Raw genomic sequence first — 19,792 nt, forward strand, 5'->3', positions numbered from 1 at the left:
TTGGAGTCGGTCTGCGCCAGATTAGTGTGTAAGACACTGGACAAATAAAACAGTTACAGGTTATTTTATTCTGAAAGCAAATCAAGGATGGGATCAGAAACACGGCCACTTCCAATTAAAAATAATCTTTTATTTTATTGCAGATAAAAAGAAATGGAATGTTAGCAGCAGATTAATACACAGCAGGAAACGTTCAGCACCAGAAGCACACTAAAGTGCGTGGTGCAATAAATACCTGTGAAAAATGATTGATTTAACATTGCAATCATTACAAATAAATACAAATATAAACAACGACTGCTCTGAAAACAACACACAACACAAAACACAGCAGTGCGCGCAGGCAGGGGATGTCGGAGAGCTGCATGCATCATTTTCTGCTGCAGATCAATCTGTAACCCCATTCAACATCATCTCCTGCTTTACCAGACAAGGAGCAGACAAAAGCCTCACAAGACTTGACTCGCTCCTTGCTTACAGTATATCACTGTTACCCCAGTCTGCTCGTTGACTGACAATGTCCTGTATGGTTGACAATGAAGTCAGAATGGTTTCTTCCTCTTTCATTGCGATGCATTGGTTGTATCAGCCTGTGAAAGCATGCATTACACACAGAGCTTCACACTGATAGTGCCAAGTCCTGCACATACAGCAGCTTCCACAGCTAGACATCTGTGTGTGTTCCTGCAATGTATTAGAATACATGAATAATCAAGATATTTACCAGATTGATATTGTCTTTTATTTTGAGCCCTTGTTATTGAGCTCAGTGTGTTTGTGTTCAGTTGAGCTCCTCCACAGGCCGTGTCCCGTTTCATTGCCTTCACCCTCAGTACCTGCAGTAGGTCCCCAGCTGCAGCAGTGCAGTCGCTGTGCAGACCTGCTGAGGGAGGTTTTTGTATGGGTGTGTAGCACTGTGTGAACACAGCTCTACTGCTGGGGTAGTGGAAACTCTGACAATAGTAATCTCCTGCATCTTCAGCCTGGACTCCACTGATGGTCAGAGTGAAGTCAGTCCCAGATCCACTGCCACTGAAACGAGTTGGAATCCCAGACTGAAGTTTACTTGCTTCATAGATCAGGAGTTTGGGAGCTTCTCCAGGTTTCTGTTGGTACCAGGCTAGGAGGTGGGAATTGCTAGCAGTGGCCACTGCGGTGCTGGTTTTACAGCTCAGAGCGACTGTATCTCCTGGGAGAACAGATTTCACTGCTGGAGTCTGAGTCACAGTATACTGTCCACTGGATTCTGAAAATAATAATAAATCAGAAAATAGAAAATTATAGTAAATGACTGAATTAAATGATTAAATCATTTAATTTCAAGCCTTTTTCTTTCAGTTTGCCTGTTTTACTTCTAATATTTTGTATTAAGAATTTTCCCACAAATAATAAAAAGTGTTTTTCTAAATGATTCTTACCCTGAGTGCAGATGACAAGTGCCCAGATGAAGATGCTGATAAAAGTCATTGTTGTTGTGGAGTCTGTTGCCATGAAGGGCAGCTCTCAATCATGAAGTGTTAAACTCACAGGGCTATAAACACTCCCAGAGCACTGAAGCATCTGCTCCCAATGCAAAGTGTCTTTTCTATGCAAATTCTCTTCCTTGGCACAGCAGCCACTTCTAGCCAAGCAGTGCTCTTAAGTTTAAACTCATTTTCAGCTGATGCAGTTTCTTTGCCACTCAAAAAATAGCTTATAGTTTTGTTTGTGTTGAGTTTGTATAAACACAGCTATTTCTCTCTCTTCTCCCTTCTCTCAAACAATTCATCTTAGCCACAGCTGTGATTATGTAGCTTTGTTACACAGAATAAATAATTATTAATTGCAAAATATTAAAATCAGAGCTGTAGGTTAACAGATCCATCATAAACTTTGTGAAATCAAATCCATTCAAGAAGCAAACATTTTGATTTTGCACATTGCTAATGTTGAGTGAAAAGTTTCCAGTTTTTTTCCTGTGGACCCCCTCGACTGTCTCTGAGGACCCCAGGTTAAGAACAACTGCTCTGGATTAAAGAGCATCATTTTATTACTCTCTCTCTCTCCCTCTTGTGGTCACAGAGTGTAGTGCAGTTTGTGCTGTTTGGTGTTTTCTCATTTTGAGGTTGTGGAGAGATATTCTCATGCCATAAGAGACAGGCTCAGCTGACTCAACTTACTGTGAATATTCTCAAAGAGTAAAGATCAGGAAAATTGCCATAAAAGCTGTATTGGCATCTTCATGAATTCAGCGTTTTAATTGACTGAGAGTCTCTAATTGATTTATATTGTCCTTTGAGCCACTTTGTCTGACTCAATGACCTAATAAAAGTTTAGTCACCCCAGCAAGTTAAACCAGTTGCTTCCAGATTGTTTTAATACATGCACTCCTTTTCCAGTCGGCTCCATAGCGTGGAACACTCCCTGTTTTTCACAGAACAGGACAGGTATAGAAGCCTCTAACCTGTTCTTAAGAGCGTGATTATGCACATTTGCTTGCAGTTTAAACAATGGCTCACAGGAAACCTGTCCCTGGAAGATGAACGGATGTGGTTTCAGTACCTGTTCCATAGGACAGCTCCAGCCCTAATACATTGAAACCGTTTCAAATAAAAGCAAAATTGATGAGAGTCCCTGCAATGGTTGACCTGTATGGGTGGTTCCATGGTGTAATGGTTAGCACTCTGGACTGTGAATCCAGTGATCCAAGTTCAAGTCTCGGTAGAATTTGCTGATATTAAGTTGTATTTGTCTTCCAAAAAACACTTTATACCCAGATTTATTTTTAAAATAACTAATGTTTTAAACCCCTACAGTTTAAAACTGACTGGTGGGACTCAAACCCCAAACCTTTGAATCCCCTCTCATTGTCTGACTAGAAGTCCAATGCTCTATCCATTGCGTCTCAGATTTTGGCTGCAGGCAGTGGTGCCATTTCTGCAAAATACGGGGGGGGGGGGGGGGGGGGCAAATCTGAACTACAGTAGCAGTGTTCATATAATCAAAAAAAGCACCTACACTTCACACATGAATAACAAAACACCAATACATCACCACACACGCAGAACATTAACAACAATAATGTGTTTATATCAATATTTATTTATTCCTTTATTTGGATAATTATTTAGGTATTTATATTTATTTATTTCGATATTTATTGATTAATAAATAAATAAAGCAATGTGGCATAGTGGTTAAGGCTCTGGACTCTTGACCGGAGGGTTGTGAGTTTAATCCTAGCCTGGGGGACACTGCTGCTGTACCCTTGAGCAAGGTACTTTACCAAGATTGCTCCACTAAAAACCCAACTGTGTAAATGGATAATATAAATAAAAATAATGTGTTAAAAAAAGAAAAAGTTTAATTGTGTGTAAAAATAATGTTGTATCTTGTAACAATTGTAAGCCGCCCTGGATAACAGCATCTGCCAATGAAATAAACAGATGTCTGTGTATCTATTTGTTTGTTTATTTATTTATTTTTAATTCTGGCTCGGAATATCCTCCATAGTTGCTGTGTGAGAATTAAAAACAAAAACAAAAAATCCAGTTACTACAAGGATATTATTAGAAATATGTGGGGAAATAGCGCCCCCTGCCGAAAGAAAAGCTCTCAGCACCTGCTATCCCAGAGATCTCCCACCCAATTACTGACCAGGCCCGATCATGATTAGTTCGTGATTATTTTCCGAGGTCAGACAACAGCGGCCGTTCTCAAGGGATTATGGCCGTAAATGAAGGAGTGCTCTGGTTTAGTGTCTTACATACAACTATGCGCAGTAGCATTTGGCATGCCCACATTATTATTTTTTTAATTCCATATTTTTTTAAAAGCGCAGACGGTGCCACTCTATCTCACTCTAGCACACACAGAGAACAGGGGCTGTTACACAATTATAAATAAATACATACATACATACATATGTACATATATACATACATAGATGAATAAATATCAAAATAAATGAATGAATAAATGAATTATTGTATATACGGTTCAGGTCCGGGCCGGCCGACTCTCTGCAATTGTATTTCTCGTTTGAATGTCGCCCCGCTGTGCTTACACCACGTGACCGCTGTCTCCACATAAGGAAGACACTCCATGTGAGATTCTAGAGCTCCTTGCTGTGAGACTTTCTCTTGTAGTCGAAAGCAGTTCAATCAAGCTGGAAAGTTTGTTTCCCCCTCAGCTGCCATGGTAACGGACGGCACGTCCTCGTGTACAGCGTGAGGTAAAACAATGACAGCGTCACCCTCATCATCAGCAGTCATCGTTAACAAGGCCAGCAGGGGGCGTTAAAGGCACAGTCTGCACAGCGTGGTACATTTCCTTTCGTGTGTTGTTCCTTTTTTATATATAGTATATTTGATTTAATTGTACTGTGTTTTTAAATGCAGTGGTGCATTTTGTCTTGAACTGTGGAATAACAGCGGTGTATGTGGTGCATTGAGATCTTAATATTGTATGGCTGCTCCATTTGTATGGAGGATACTCTACGTCAAAATTATAATAAATAAATAAATAATTGAACAAATAAATAAATGTCTGTGAGAGTATTCATTTATGTCACTATATATTCATTTATGGGTCTATTCAAACTATAGTGTTTAGAATACTGGGTGTGAAGAGCCTTGTGTTAACAATGGGAGAACTGGGCTGACTGGGGAGGTAACTGCTGCCTATTTTAATTGTCTTATTAATGTAGTGTTATTACATTATGGACAGCAGTGGTGCTCTGGCTCCCTCTTGTGGTCAGTGTGAATGATGGCAGTGTGTGCAGCTTGGCAGGGCACTGATGTCTGTGTACAAACACAGAGAGGGATTCAATCAAACACTAAGTTCACAGTTTAATAGAAGAGTGGATTAGTTCTATTTGTATATGTGTTCTAAGCGCTGCACTTCTGTTTCAATAAGTGTCACAGACAGTTCTATGAGATCTGAGCTGTTAACACAGGTGGGGCTTGATAGGGTTGGGTGACTCACAGTACAGTTAGATTATCCTTCCTGTAGTTTTATGTTTAGCCTCTCAGTGCTTTCCTGCTCTCTAGGAGGGGCATTAGAAATCTGCCTGTTCACTATGAACTGGCCCATAAGTGTTGAGACATGTGTGCCAGGGAGCTGCTGCACACATAAGGAATGAAGGAGACCAGGTGGGTAACAAGGATGACACAGGAGGCAAGACAATGAAGAATAAACTGCCTTCAATAACACTGATGTGCTGCTCCTTAATAAAAAATAAGAATTCACTCAGAAATGTATGTAATTTATTTATTTTTATTTAAATTTAGATACTTTTTTATTATAATAAGTTATAATCTGAGGTATATCAATATAGTGTTAACATATTTTTCATAATTAAGAATAAAGTGTAAAATTCTATTTCAAAAGAAGACATGGTTTGGTCATTGTAATTAACAGTAATTTGTGTCTTGATTTTCATCTTAACAATATGTTAAAGTTCAATGTTATTCATTTATGTATTAATATTAGTTTTGAAATTCCATTAAAACACATCAGATTTACACAATGAAAAATATCCAGCTGGACTCCACAGAGTCAGACAGTGTAACTACACATCACTGCAATACTGGGCTTTGCTGTTTGCTGGACTTCTTTTTTAATATGTTGTCCAGTGGATCATAAATAAATCAATCTCAATATGCATACAGTTCAATTGTTTTAAAAAATAAACATCATTCTGTTTGTATATAGAATGTGTTGCTGATGAAGTGGAATCATTAAAAGAGTAAAATGTAAAAAAGTAAATAATACAATTTGAAGTTAAATATGCAATTTATTTATTTATATACATTTACTGAAAGAGAAGCAAAATGTTTGGTTTACTTTATTTTCAGCTTGTATTTAAGTATCAGAAAATGAACAATGTTCACCTGCAGTCCTGCTGAGGGAGGTTTTTGTACGGGTGTGTAGCACTGTGTGAACACATTTCTACTGCTGGGGTAGTGTAAACTCTGACAGTAGTAATCTCCTGCATCTTCAGCCTGGACTCCACTGATGGTCAGAGTGAAGTCAGTCCCAGATCCACTGCCACTGAAACGAGTTGGGATCCCAGACTGAAGGGCACTTGCCCTATAGATCAGGAGTTAGGGAGCTTCTCCAGGTTTCTGTTGGTACCAGGCTAGGTAGTTGTTACTGTACACTGCGCTGCTGACTTTACAGCTCAGAGCAACTGTGTCTCCTGGGAGAACAGATTTCACTGCTGGAGTCTGAGTCACAGTATACTGTCCACTGGATTCTGAAAATAATAAAATAGAAAATTAAAGTAAATGATTGAATTAAATGATTAAATCACATTCAATTTCTAGACTTTTTCTTCCAGTTTACCTGTTTTATTTTTAATACTTGTATATTAAGAATTGTCCCATGAATAGATTTTTAAAATATTTTTCTAAATGATTCTTACCCTGAGTGCAGATGAGAAGTGCCCAGATGAAGATGCTGATAAAAGTCATTGTTGTTGTGGATTCTGTTGCCATGAAGGGCAGCTCTCAATCATGAAGTGTTAAACTCACAGGGCTATAAACACTCCCAGAGCACTGAAGCATGTGCTGCCAATGCAAAGTGTCTTTTCTATGCAAATTGTCTTCCTTGGCACAGCAGCCACTTGTAGCCAAGCAGTGGTGTAAACACAGGCTTGGTGCTGTGAGTTCTGACAGAGCAAGATTAGCAGTTTAGCATGAACACTCCCAGGACAGCAGGACTAGACAAAGAACAGCTTGAATAGGAGCATATGAGGAGAGCCAATCAGCCGAGACCTTATTCCACTCAACACAGCTGGAATGGAGTCAAGTGTGGAGTGTGTGTTTAAAGCAGTACTTGCACTGTGTGTTCAGACAGAGCAAGATTAGTAACTGCCCTGGCATTAACACTCCCAGGACAGTGGGACTATACAATAGAGCCCAGCTATTAAGAGTAGCATTGGACCCTGATTAGCACAGTCCTTAATGCACTCATTAAAGTGTAATGCAGCAGTACTGCTTATTAAACAGCAGCACCGTCATGATTGAAGTGCAGTGAAGTTCTCACTGGCTTCAGTAACACTAGAAGACACGAAGCCTGCTGTAGTAGAGATTGCCAGTCCTTGTTTGGTTCTGTGTTGAGTGGCTCTTGCGATGCTGTAGGTAGCTCATTCACAATGTCAAACACTCCATCAGAAAGCCTTCAGGAACAGTAGAAGACACTGTGTCTGGAGTCCAAACTGTTCCTTCTTGTGTTACTGAAGAGCTCTCACTGGCACTGAGGGCAGCACTACTGCCCCACTGGAACCATTTGGAATGGGAAGGGTCAGAATGGCAGGAGAAACAGGATTGCACTGGGATTCCTGTCAGTCTGTGGTTCTGCTATAATAACTTATTACTGTGTTATTACATTATAACTAGATGATAACTTTACAAGTAAAATTGTGGGGCTTGCTTTATTGGGAAAGTGGTCAAAGTAGCTGATTTGTGTCAAAAGTCACATTGTTTACTAATTGTCTCATGCTTAGAATGTGCTAGAATTTGAAATTTCTCAAAGTTCTATGACAGTTAATTCAACAGTGAATGAAGTTGGTGCGGTTACTAAAACAGCTGTACCTCTTGATTGGTTTACGCCATTCCTGTTTTGATTTCATATTTGAATAGCTGAGAAGTAGAGGAAGATTTCATTTCCTCTAAGTATTTGTCTAACTTGTTGGGAAAGTTGTCAAAATGGCAGTTATTTCTAAAAGTTCACAGAAAACGTAGTTTGTGCGATTACTAAAACAGGTGTACGTCTTGATTGGTAAAAGTTATTTCTGTTTTGATTTTATATTTGAACAGCAGAGAAGTAGAGGAAGATGTTATACCGTCTAACTTTTTGTCTAGCTTGTTGGGAAAGTGGTCAAAATGTCAGTTGTTTATAAAAGGTTAGAGAAAATTTAGTTGATGTGGTTACTAAAACAGCTGTACCTCTTGATTGGTAAAAGTTATTTCTGTTTTGATTTCAGGTTAGAAGTAGAGGAAGATTCCATATGCTCTAACTTTTTGTCTTACTTGTTGGGAAAGTGGTCAAAGTACCTGATTTGTGTCAAAAGTTACATCGTTTACAGTAAATAGAATGCTGGAAGTCTGGGAGTTTTTAAACAATGGGGAGCTTTAGAATGTTGAAAAAAGTCCCATTAAAGTGAATGAAGATGGACAAAAAAAGGACAAAAATAGTTTAAAAAGTATGAAAGATATCAAAAAGTTGTATACAAGCACACTATTCCAGACCGGTCTACAGGTTTTAAAGTTTGAACGGCGTTTGTAGCTTAAACTGTGTAAGAGGAGTAGCATGCCAAAGAAGAAGAAGAAGAAGAAGAAGAAGAAGAAGAAGAAGAAGAAGAAGAAGAAGAAGAAGTATGTTGAAGATTGGGGACTCTTGCTTCGCAAGCCCCACTAAAAAGGAAGGCTGTTCTGGCTTTCTCTTTTGATCAGTGTAAATATTTGCAGTCTGTGTTGTGTGTCAGGCAGGATTGTGTCTGACAGTTTGATTTAATCTGTTTAAAATGAAGTCAAAGCCTAAAAGAGTTTAACGTTAAATTGAGGATGTGTTTCTATCCCTCACTGCCAGGGGTGGAATCAAGGCGAAATGAATCCGAAGTATGGAAATATTAGAGTCAGTGTCATTTTATTACTCTCTCTCTCTCTCTCCCCCTTGTGGTCACATAGTGTAGTGCAGTCTGTGCTGCTGGGCTGTGGAATTACTCTCTCCCTCTTGTGGTCACAGAGTGTAGTGCAGTCTATGCTGCTGGGCTGTGGAATTGAAACAGAAATCCCTTCCCATGCTGGTGGAATGACATGCTGTAACCTCTATGCTGACACACACTGATGTGAGTCTGCAGGAATAACTGGGGTGTGGGACAGACAGCTTACAGCAACTCTCAGAGAGGAGAGCAAGGGGAGAATCATTGTGTTTAAAATGCTGGCCTGCTAAAGGGACATTTTAACATTTTTTAATATTCACTGGCAGGGGTGGAAGTTGCAGATGTTGAGATATTAGAGTCGGTGTTTCCCAGCATGCATCACTGTGAGCAGCTCCTTCCTCCAGACACAGACCACACTGTAGTGTTTAGATGACTGGGTGTGAGGAGCCTTGTGTTAACAATGGGAGAACTGGGCTGATTGGGCTGTTACTGTGTTATTACATTATGGACAGCAGTGGTGCTGTGGCTCCCTCTTGTGGTCAGTATTAATATCTGCAGTGTGTCTCCGGAGGTCAAATGAATGGAAGCTATAGTGCTGCTGACAGTAGTAATCTCCTGCATCTTCAGCCTGGACTCCACTGATGGTCAGCATGAAGTTTGTTCTTGACCTGCTGTCAGTGAATGGAGCTGGAGCTACAGAGACTCGGCTATTCAGTGAAGAGAAGAGGAGTTTAGGAGCTCCCCCGGGTTTCTGCAGATACCAGGCTAGACTGCTGGTAAAACCAGAGCTACTGGATCTGCAGTTTAGAGTGACACTCCCTCCTATAGAGACAGACTCCACTGTGGGACTCTGAGTCAGGACAATCTGACCGCTGGATTCTGAAAATAAAAACACAGAACATCAACCCACTGAGTCAACAGCCTCGTCCATTAACTGCATTCCACTGTGTGCTGAGGAAGCGCTGGTATTAATAATATTTCATAATAATGAGGATTTCTTACCATGAGCAAAGAGTGCCAGTGTGCAGAGGAGGAGCCCCAGTGAAGCCATGTTCTCTGTGTGTCTCAGTGACTGTGAAAGGGCTGAACTGTCAGCTTTAGAAACCCTGAGCAATGGAGCAGTGCAGTTATTCTAGCTGTTGTGTAGAGCAGTGAGGCAGGCACAGGTATGCAAAGCACCTTCCTTTATACAAATCCTGTCCCAGGCAGTTAGATGAGATCTGAGCCGTGAGCACCAGTGGGGCTTCATAGGGTTGGGCCACTTTTACTGTTTTCTTCTATTTTTACCCCAGTCAAAGCTCTCAGTATATCACTGCTGTCTAATCTGTGTGTCTGTCTAAACTGACAATAATGTTTGTGTTTGTGTCATTATTTCAATCCTATTGAGAATTAAAGGGTGTGTAGTGCCCTACCCCTAACCCTAGTGTTATACCTTCCCATGTGTTGCTGCTGCTGTACAAGTAATGGACCTGTCATTTTTCTTTTCATTGTTCTCATTTTGACAGCTTCTTACTCTTCTAAATGGAACATCTACTTCACTGTCTTTCACAAGCCTTTCCAAGATGTACCTTGAACTTCTACGAGTGCGTTTTCATGATTTCAATCATGCTAATATTTAACAAGCAAGGGAAAAAGGTAGAAAACTCATGTATTGCCTCTTTGCCAAATCATTTCTAGACATGCTCATTCTCTAATGTATTTGTAATCTCAAACAGCATTTCCTAGCTGTGTGTTACTCTGCATTCCCAGTTCTTCCCCATGTCTGTGTCCTGCAGCCCGTGAATCACTGCTGCTCTTCATGAAGCCCCAGAGTGTGCAGTATGGGACAGGGGGTCAGTGTGAGGGGCAGTGCTGCACTGGGGGTGCTGGGGAGGGGCTGGGAGCACTTTTAGATTGTTTTGAAATCTGTTCATAAATATTGTGCTGTTCATAAAGGAAGGGTTGTGGCTGTGAAAGGCGCTATAAAATGAGCCGTGGTCACTGTGTGAAGCCACAGAATCCAGGTTTAAAAGAGCCCCCCTCTGTGAGGCTGGAGCAGTGGAGTGTCAGTGTGCAGAGCTGCTGTGTTTGCAGTGAGCTGTGTGATGTGTGGAGTCAGTGGAGCCCTTTAGAGAGCTGGAATACTGGACTGACACTGAGAGAAGAGGGGCTCCACTGTGCACGACTGCTCTTCACTGCTGCTCTGTTCTTGTACAATAACTCTCCTCATGGCATTCTCCATTCTCCCTCACTACTGCATCCCAGCTCCTGATTGAGGGCTGACTGGATTCAACTCATTCCTCTCCTGTGTCTTTAATCACACACACTGGCTCCCTTAAGTCCCTGCTCAATGTTGAGGAGCCACAGCAGATCCTGTACAGCTGCAATTACACTTTCTTTAGCTTTGAAAAAGGGACCTGCGGCTTTTTATATCACAGCATTCATTCATTCATTTCTTAACAGCTTCCATATCCTTAATTAAAAGTTTCGGCATCAGGATTCATGAACATCTTCATATGAGAATCAGATAGAAAAAATGTGTCCCGTTTCATTGCCTTCACCCTCAGCACCTGCAGTAGGTCCCAGCTGCAGCAGTGCAGTCGCTGTGCAGTCCAGCTGAGGGAGGTTTTTGTATGGGTGTGTATCACTGTGTGAACACCCAGCTACTGCTGGGGTTGTGTACACTCTGACAGTAGTAATTTCCTGCATCTTCAGCCTGGACTCCACTGATGGTCAGAGTGAAGTCAGTCCCAGATCCACTGCCACTGAAACGAGTTGGGATCCCAGACTGAAGGGTACTTGCAGTATAGATCAGGAGTTTGGGAGCTTCTCCAGGTTTCTGTTGGTACCAGGCTAGTTCGTTGTTACTGTACACTGCACTGCTGACTTTACAGCTCAGAGCGACTGTGTCTCCTGGGAGAACAGATTTCACTGCTGGAGTCACAGTATACTGTCCACTGGATTCTGAAAATAATAAAATAGAAAATTAAAGTAAATGATTGAATTAAATGATTAAACCACATTAAATTTCAAGCCTTTTTTCAGTTTTCTTGTTTTACTTTTAATACTTATATATTAAGAATTGTCCCCCAAATAGTTTTTTTTTATAAAAGTTTTTTTCTTCCTAAATGATTCTTACCCTGAGTGCAGATGACAAGTGCCCAGATGAAGATGCTAATAAAAGTCATTGTTGTTGTGGATTCTGTTGCCATGAAGGGCAGCTCTCAATCATGAAGTGTTAAACTCACAGGGCTATAAACACTCCCAGAGCACTGAAGCATGTGCTGCCAATGCAAAGTGTCTTTTCTATGCAAATTGTCTTCCTTGGCACAGCAGCCACTTCTAGCCAAGCAGTGCTTTTAAGTTTAAACTCTTCTCACTGATGCAGTTTCTTTGCCACTCAGGGAAAAAAAAAATAGCTCATAGTTTTCTTTGTGTTGAGTTTGTACAAACACAGCTATTTCTCTCTCTTCTCCCTTCTCTCAAACAATTCATCTTAGTCACAGCTGTGATTATGTAGCTTTGTTACACAGTATAAATAATCATTAATTGTAAAATATTAAAATCAGACCTGCAGGATAACAGATCCATCATAAACTTTGTGAAATCAAATCCATTGAAGAAGCAAACATTTTGATTTTGCACATTGCTAGTGATGAGTGAAAAGTTTCCAGTTTTTTCCTGTGGAGCCCCTGGACTGTCTCTGAGGACCCCAGGTTAAGAACCACTGCTCTGGATTAAAGAGCATCATTTTATTACTCTCTCTCTCTCCCTCTTGTGGTCACAGAGTGTAGTGCTGTCTGTCTGCTACAGATTCTCATACCATAAGAGGCTCAGCTGTCTCAACTTACTGTGAATATTTTAAAAAAGTAAAGAACATGAAAAATTCCTCTAAAAGATGTATTGAATTCAGCATTTGAATTTGCTGAAACAGTCCCCCCTTTTTTTCATTTATCTAGATTAAAGTTGGAAAATGCTTCCAGTACCTGCAGCAGAAAGAATGTGTGCATATCATGCAAGGATGTGAGAAGAGAAAAGAGTAGGGATGAAACAGAGGAGCAGAGAGCAGCAGAAAGCATGCAAGTGGAGTATAGGGAGGAAGAAAAGGGAAGCAGAAAAGAGCAAAGAAACAATGAGAAAGTATAGGAGAAATCTTTCAAAATGACACGAACCAGAACCACAACTTAATGAGAATCATTTGACAAACTCACCGTCAAAAGTTCTCTTTTCAGCTCAGTCACTAGGGAAGGCAGTAAGTGGAGTAAACCGGGCACTTCCAATGAGCCCCAGGAAGAAAAGTGTTGTGGTAAACAAACTGGCAACTCAGTTTGGTTTGGTTCTGGTAGATAAGCACGCTTCCACACAAAGAGCTGAAGTTAGTGAAACAGAATGTCAGGTTTGTGCATTCTATGAGATTGATTGTGTGTCCCGTCAGCTGCCTGGATGAAAAGACTGCATCCCTATCAGAAGAGAGGATGCACAAAAAAAAGAATGCACAGAAAAGTGCTCCTGATGACAGTTCTTGAAGCTCACCGCCTCTTCAAGAATGAATATCCTGATGCAAAAATCAGAACAGCAAAAAAAAGTCTGCAGCATTGCGCCCTGTGCATGTTCAACCTGTCTGTCTGTCGTTACCAGGAGAACACAGAGATGCTACTAGATGGTTTGAAAAAGGTTTGTCAAAATATCCCCAATGGAAATCTCCTGGTCATTGGGTCACTTTGCAACTGGCAGATGAAATGCTGCCTTGGCCAGTGTGACACATGCCAAGACCTTGCTAGTTCTATCAATCAGGTAATATAAGGCAATGATAATGAAGATACAATTGTACACTACTACCAATAGATGGCTAACAATAAAAAGGAAGTGCTTGAGTCAACATTACATGATGCCAAGGAGGAGCTCAAACACAGCGGACCATTCTGCAGAGCCACAGTTTTATTGCCAAGGTGCAACTTCACCAAATCAAGACACTGAAGATGAATTGAAATGAATGTGAAGCTATACTTCAGGAAGATTTCTCAGAACACTTCCCTATAAAGCAGCAAGCTGAAATAATGTGAGCTCCCTGGATCACAGAAGGAGTGTCTCTGTTTCCAGCAGTTCTCACAGCTCAGTCTGTTAGTACTTCTTATGTTGTGCTCAGTGATGAACGGCAACATGACACATATGCAGTTGTTTGCTACAATCCGGCTATTCTTGATAAAGCCTCAACTTCAGCCAACATCTCTAACTTGCACATCTTTTGTGATGTTGCTGCGAGCCAATTTAAAAACAGATTCATCTTGTCCTCCCTTACCATGCCGAGCAATGTACACTGTAGTCTGCATCGAGCTGATTGGAGCTTTTTTGCCACAGCACACGGCAAAGGGCCAGTTGCTGGTGTTGCAGGTAAAGTAAAGTGTGCAGTTTGGAGGCGCATTCTGCAAAAGAATGCTGTTGTCAACACAGCAGAAGAATTTGCTAAGGTGGCAAAAGAAGCATGTCCAAATGTGAGCATCATTTATATTACAAAGCATGTGGTAAAGAAGGCATGAGATGAATGGGCAAACAGGTGGGAACAGAACTGTCCAAAGAAAACCCCAAACACACACAGCATTCACTATGCTAGAACGCTTAGCAACACTGAACTTGAGCTCAGCACAGTAGGGCCATTTGTGGAAGAAATTCAGCCTGACTGGAAAGTGGTCAGTGTGTTTGGCATTGTGGATCAAGCAACAGCTATGGCAAAGTTTCCATTCAAAAGCATTGAACTGGCAGTAAATGAGTACTGCATTGTTATGTATGAAGGCAAGTGTTCCCCTGGCATAGCTGAAGAAACCATACCGGCCCTGCCAGAGGAGCTCCTCAGTGTTTTGCATCCATGCAAAGGGGCATGAAGTGGCCGACACAAAAGGATGTAACGTGGTACCTTGCTTCATCTGTTCTCAAAAGGATTGATGCTCCAGTACCTGTGAATACCCGGGGAGTATATGCCTTTCAAGAAAACATTACAAACTCTGCAGACACTTCACTGTGTGAGCGCTTCAGCTTGCGCTGTGTTCACATCCATGCATTTTTCACAGTGGTTACGTCATTTACAGGACCTGGTTATGTCAGGCACGTCATGTTTGCGGTTCTAGTAGAGGGTAGAATAGGAGTGGTGTCAATTGTTTCCTTACATTTGAGGACCAGACACTGTTCATTATTTTGTGCAGTTCAACATATAATTGCCTCTTTATTTCACAAGGCTTATTTTGTTAATGTCAATTTTATGATACGTTAGTTGCCAAATAAAATGTTTCTGTTTTAATAAAACAATTTACTGATTATTTCTAATTTCATATTTATTTGAATATATGCATGCTAGGATTATCCATGGGTAAAACTACAGTAGAAGAAAACATTACAAACTCTGCAGACACTTCACTGTGTGAGCGCTTCAGCTTGCGCTGTGTTCACATCCATGCATTTTTCACAGTGGTTACGTCAGTTACAGGACCTGGTTATGTCAGGCACGTCATGTTTGGGGTTCTTGTAGAGCAGGGGTGTGTTTGTCTCTGTGTTTGGTCTCGTAGTGGCGTCGTAAGTCAAATTCTTTCAATACTGATACACTCTCTTTGCAAATTTAGACAAACATGTATTCGATCTCCCACCTGTCCTGGAACGTTCTGCCCTCTCTGTCCTCTTTCCTTTTAGCCATTTTTGATAGCTGGCTAGCTTGCTAGCTATTGCTGAGTGAGTGATTGTGTTGTGGCAGGTTTTAAGTTAAGTGTATGCGTGACACAGCGCACTGTAATGGAATGCTCAGTGTAGGCCTGTGAACTGTGCATACATGCTGTGGTTCACGCCAGACCGTGCAGTGCATGATGGGACTTGTAGTGAATAGACAGCCGAAGTATTATGTCACTTCCTGTCCCACGGGTTTCAGAAGTGAAATTGTCCTATTGATTTCTCCATAGGCTTTTTTAAAAACCTATGATTATTAATATATATATATATATATATATATATATATATATATATATATATAGATATATATATATATATTTAAAAATCAGTTATGTGTCACAATCATTCAGAAATTGTAGTGGAAACTGGATTAATTTCACGCCACACACGTTGTCTTCGCTTAAAGAACTGCCTTTCCCAGCCTAACAAGCTGAAGTTCCTGAGGAGTGACAGCGCTCCATGAGGACGAGGCCAGTTTACTCGCAGCGGGGGTGATTTGTGTTGAGCAGAGTTTGCGTGTGAGACTAAATTTATGAAGTGTTGGTGAATTAAAACCGTAATAAAAACGGTCTAGCCCACTAGCAAGATTGATCCAAGGTAAACGTATTCCTAACTCACTAGTTATTTAACTATGAAGCGAAAGCTGGCAAGCTAATACCCCTCTCAGCATGTTGGAACACTCCGGGCACTGAGTTAGCGGTTTTCTGCAGGATAATGTAGTTTGTTTGCAGAATATAACGAATACAGAGTTGTACCTTTATCAATTTCTTCAATAATTGCGATAATTTGAGAGCTGTTTCGGCCTATTACATAGCTTATGATGTATCTAACAACGAAAGGTAAACGTTAGACCAGTTCAAGGTTTCAGTGATCAGTGATCGCTGATATTGCGAACCTCTATGGAGAAATACATGGGGAACATTCTCTTGTGGAACCCGAACTCCGGCTCTTTATAGCAGACTGGCCGCAGACCAAAATGAACGGACTGATAGAAATAGTCTCGCAGGCCGGATTCAGGTGCGTCCGGGCATTGAGTTTGATATATGTGTAGTAGAGGAGAGAACAGGAGTGGTGTCAATTGTTTCCTTACATTTGAGGACCAGACACTGTTCATTATTTTGTGCAATTCAACATGTATAATTGTCTCTTTATTTCAGAAGACTTATTTTGTTAATGTCAATTTTATGATACGTCAGTTACCAAATACAATGTCTGTGTTTTAATAAAATGATGTACTGATTATTTCTAATTTCATATTTATTTGAATATATGCATGCTAGGATTATCCATAGGTAAAACTACAGTAGTTTGGCCACTCTCACTTTAGGTAGTACTGTTTGAGACCAAGAAACATACATTTTCTGCTCTAAGTTTCATCAGTTACACTTTGCCCATCTAAGCCACGGTGCCCCGCGTCACTTCAAACCTGCGGCACAGGCTTTCAGCATGGTAATGTATTTCCCACACCATGCACCACTCCAAAATGAACTACGGGACATTTCTGCAAATGAAACAAAACATGCATTTCCCACCTCAGACATGGAAATCTGCATTCATTTCACTTGTTCAAGGTCACACCCCCTACTCCAAGGTATCAAATGTCCATACTGACGACCCTTCAAGCGCCAGCCTTAACCATGTCTCATTGCACACAACCCTCAACATTTCAACATCTGGTACCGATAAACATCACATGTTGGAAGTTTGTCAGAATCTCAGAGCTGTAAAATGTCATACCTTATTAATTCTGTATTGATGGTAAAAACATTTGATGGGTGCAGGTTTGTTGTCAAAAGCAGAGCACTGTTGGTGTTTTGTTATGTCTGTGTTTTAATTTGGAAGCCTCATGTGTGTGCTTGTGCTGTGTCTGTGTAAATGTGTGTGCATACGAATGAACTGGAAACAATGTCATGTTTTCTTGTTTGAAATGAGCTGGCCAAAAAGAGGCAGCTTTATTTTCCACCATGCTGCATTTACGAGTGTACTTATTAACAAACATTTCTATGTTGTGGATAACTATTCAACACTAGCTGGTGTGGTCCTTGCTTTGTTTAACAAAAGCTCTATTTCATAATCCCATGATTAGTACTCACTTTAACTTAGATAAAGCCTTCACTAGGCCTACGACGTTCTGCTGTAATAACCTGTTACTGGAATCAAATGAATATATGAGATATTAGAGTCAGTGTTACCCAGCATGCATCACTGTGAGCAGCTCCATCCTCCAGACACATACCACACTGTAGTGTTTAGATGACTGGGTGTGAGGAGCCTTGTGTTAACAATGGGAGAACTGGGCTGACTGGGGAGGTAACTGCTGCCTATTTCAATTGTCTTATTACTGTGTTATTACATTATGGACAGCAGTGGTGCTATGGCTCCCTCTTGTGGTCAGTGTGAATGATGGCAGTGTGTGCAGCTTGGCAGGGCACTGATGCCTGTTTCCAGGCTATACAAACACAGAGAGGGATTCAATCAAACACTAAATTCACAGTTTAATAGAAGGGTGGATTAGTTCTGTTTGTATATGTGTTCTAAGCGCTGCACTTCTGTTTCAATAAGTGTCACAGACAGTTCTATGAGATCTGAGCTGTGAACACAGGTGGGACTTGATAGGGTTGGGTGACTCACAGTACAGTTAGATTATCCTTCCTGTAGTTTCATGTTTAGCCTCTCAGTGCTTTCCTGCTCTCTCGGAGGAGCATTAGAAATCTGCCTGTTCAGAATGAACTGGCCCATAAGTGTTGAGACATGTGTGACAGGGAGCTGCTGCACACATAAGGAATGAAGGAGACCAGGTGGGTAACAAGGATGACACAGGAGGCAAGACAATGAAGAATAAACTGCCTTCAATAACGCCGATGTGCTGCTCCTTAATAAAACATAAAAAATCATTCCGAAATTTAGGAATTCCTCATTTATTTATTTATTTATTTATTTATTTATTTATTTATATTTCAATTTAAATATATTGTATTATAATAAGTTATAACTTCAGGTATATCAATATAGTATTAACATTTTTTTCAGTAATTAAGAATAAAGTGTAAAATTCTATTTCAAAAGAAGACATGGTTTGTTCATTGTAATTAACAGTAATTTGTGTCTTGATTTTCATCTTAACAATATGTTAAAGTTTGATGTTATTCATTTATTTCTTAATATTAGTTTTGAAAATATATTTAAACACATCAGATTGACACAATGAAAAATATCCAGCTGGACTCCACAGAGTCAGACAGTGTAACTACACATCACTGCAATACTGGGCTTTGCTGTTTGCTGGACTTCTTTTTTAATATGTTGTCCAGTGGATCATAAATAAATCAATCTCAATATGCATACAGTTCAATTGTTTTAAAAAATAAACATCATTCTGTTTGTATATAGAATGTGTTGCTGATGAAGTGGAATCATTAAAAGAGTAAAATGAAAAAAAGGAAATAATACCATTTGAAGTTAAATATGCAATTTATTTATATATACATTTACTGAAAGAGAAGTAAAATGTTTGCTTTACTTTATTTTCAGCTTGTATTTAAGTAATAGAAAATGAACAATGTTCACCTGCAGTCCTGCTGAGGGAGGTTTTTGTACGGGTGTGTAGCACTGTGTGAACCTGGGATCACTGTGGTAACTCTGACAGTAGTAATCTCCTGCATCTTCAGCCTGGACTCCACTGATGGTCAGAGTGAAGTCAGTCCCAGATCCACTGCCACTGAAACGAGTTGGGATCCCAGACTGAAGGGTACTTGCATCATAGATCAGGAGTTTGGGAGCTTCTCCAGGTTTCTGTTGGTACCAGGCTAGGTAGTTGTTATTGTACACTGCGCTGCTGACTTTACAGCTCAGAGCGACTGTGTCTCCTGGGAGAACAGATTTCACTGCTGGAGTCTGAGTCAAAGTATACTGTCCACTGGATTCTGAAAATAATAAATAATAATATAGAAAATTAGAATAAATTAGTGAATTAAATAATGAAAACGCATTACATTTCAGCACATTTTCATTTCATCTTTTTAATTTCCCTGTTTTACTTTTAATACTTATATAATTGTCCCACAAATAGCTTTTTTTTAAAGTGTTTTTCTAAATGATTCTTACCCTGAGTGCAGATGACAAGTGCCCAGATGAAGATGCTGATAAAAGTCATTGTTGTTGTGGATTCTGTTGCCATGAAGGTCAGCTCTCAATCATGAAATGTTAAACTCACAGGGCTATAAACACTCCCAGAGCACTGAAGCATGTGCTGCCAATGCAAAGTGTCTTTTCTATGCAAATTGTCTTCCTTGGCACAGCAGCCACTTGTAGCCAAGCAGTGCTCTTAAGTTTAAACTCATTTTCAGCTGATGCAGTTTCTTTGCTGTTCAGAAGAAATAATGAAAAGAAAAGTTTATCTTGCAAACAAAACGAAAAAAAAATAGCTTATAATTTTCTTTGTGTTGTGTTTGTACA

At 40.2% G+C, this 19,792-nt stretch overlaps 2 gene segments (V, D, J or C); both read right to left on the reverse strand.

The window, feature by feature from the left end:
* Window positions 1-1,494, reverse strand: part of LOC131703073 (Ig kappa chain V region 3547-like) — a 6,274-nt gene extending 4,780 nt beyond the window's left edge. The window contains 2 exon segments of the V gene segment in view: window positions 916-1,246; window positions 1,419-1,494. Coding sequence covers window positions 916-1,246; window positions 1,419-1,491 — 404 coding nt within the window.
* Window positions 1,495-16,208: 14,714 nt separating this feature from the next.
* LOC131703074 (Ig kappa chain V region K29-213-like) lies at window positions 16,209-19,518 on the reverse strand. The segment is given in 3 exon segments: window positions 16,209-16,297; window positions 18,967-19,260; window positions 19,442-19,518. Coding segments are annotated over 3 exon segments (456 nt in total).
* Between the last annotated feature and the right edge of the window lie 274 nt (window positions 19,519-19,792).

Source organism: Acipenser ruthenus, chromosome 32 (assembly GCF_902713425.1).
Source record: "Acipenser ruthenus chromosome 32, fAciRut3.2 maternal haplotype, whole genome shotgun sequence".
In the NCBI taxonomy this organism is placed as follows: Eukaryota; Metazoa; Chordata; class Actinopteri; order Acipenseriformes; family Acipenseridae; genus Acipenser; species Acipenser ruthenus.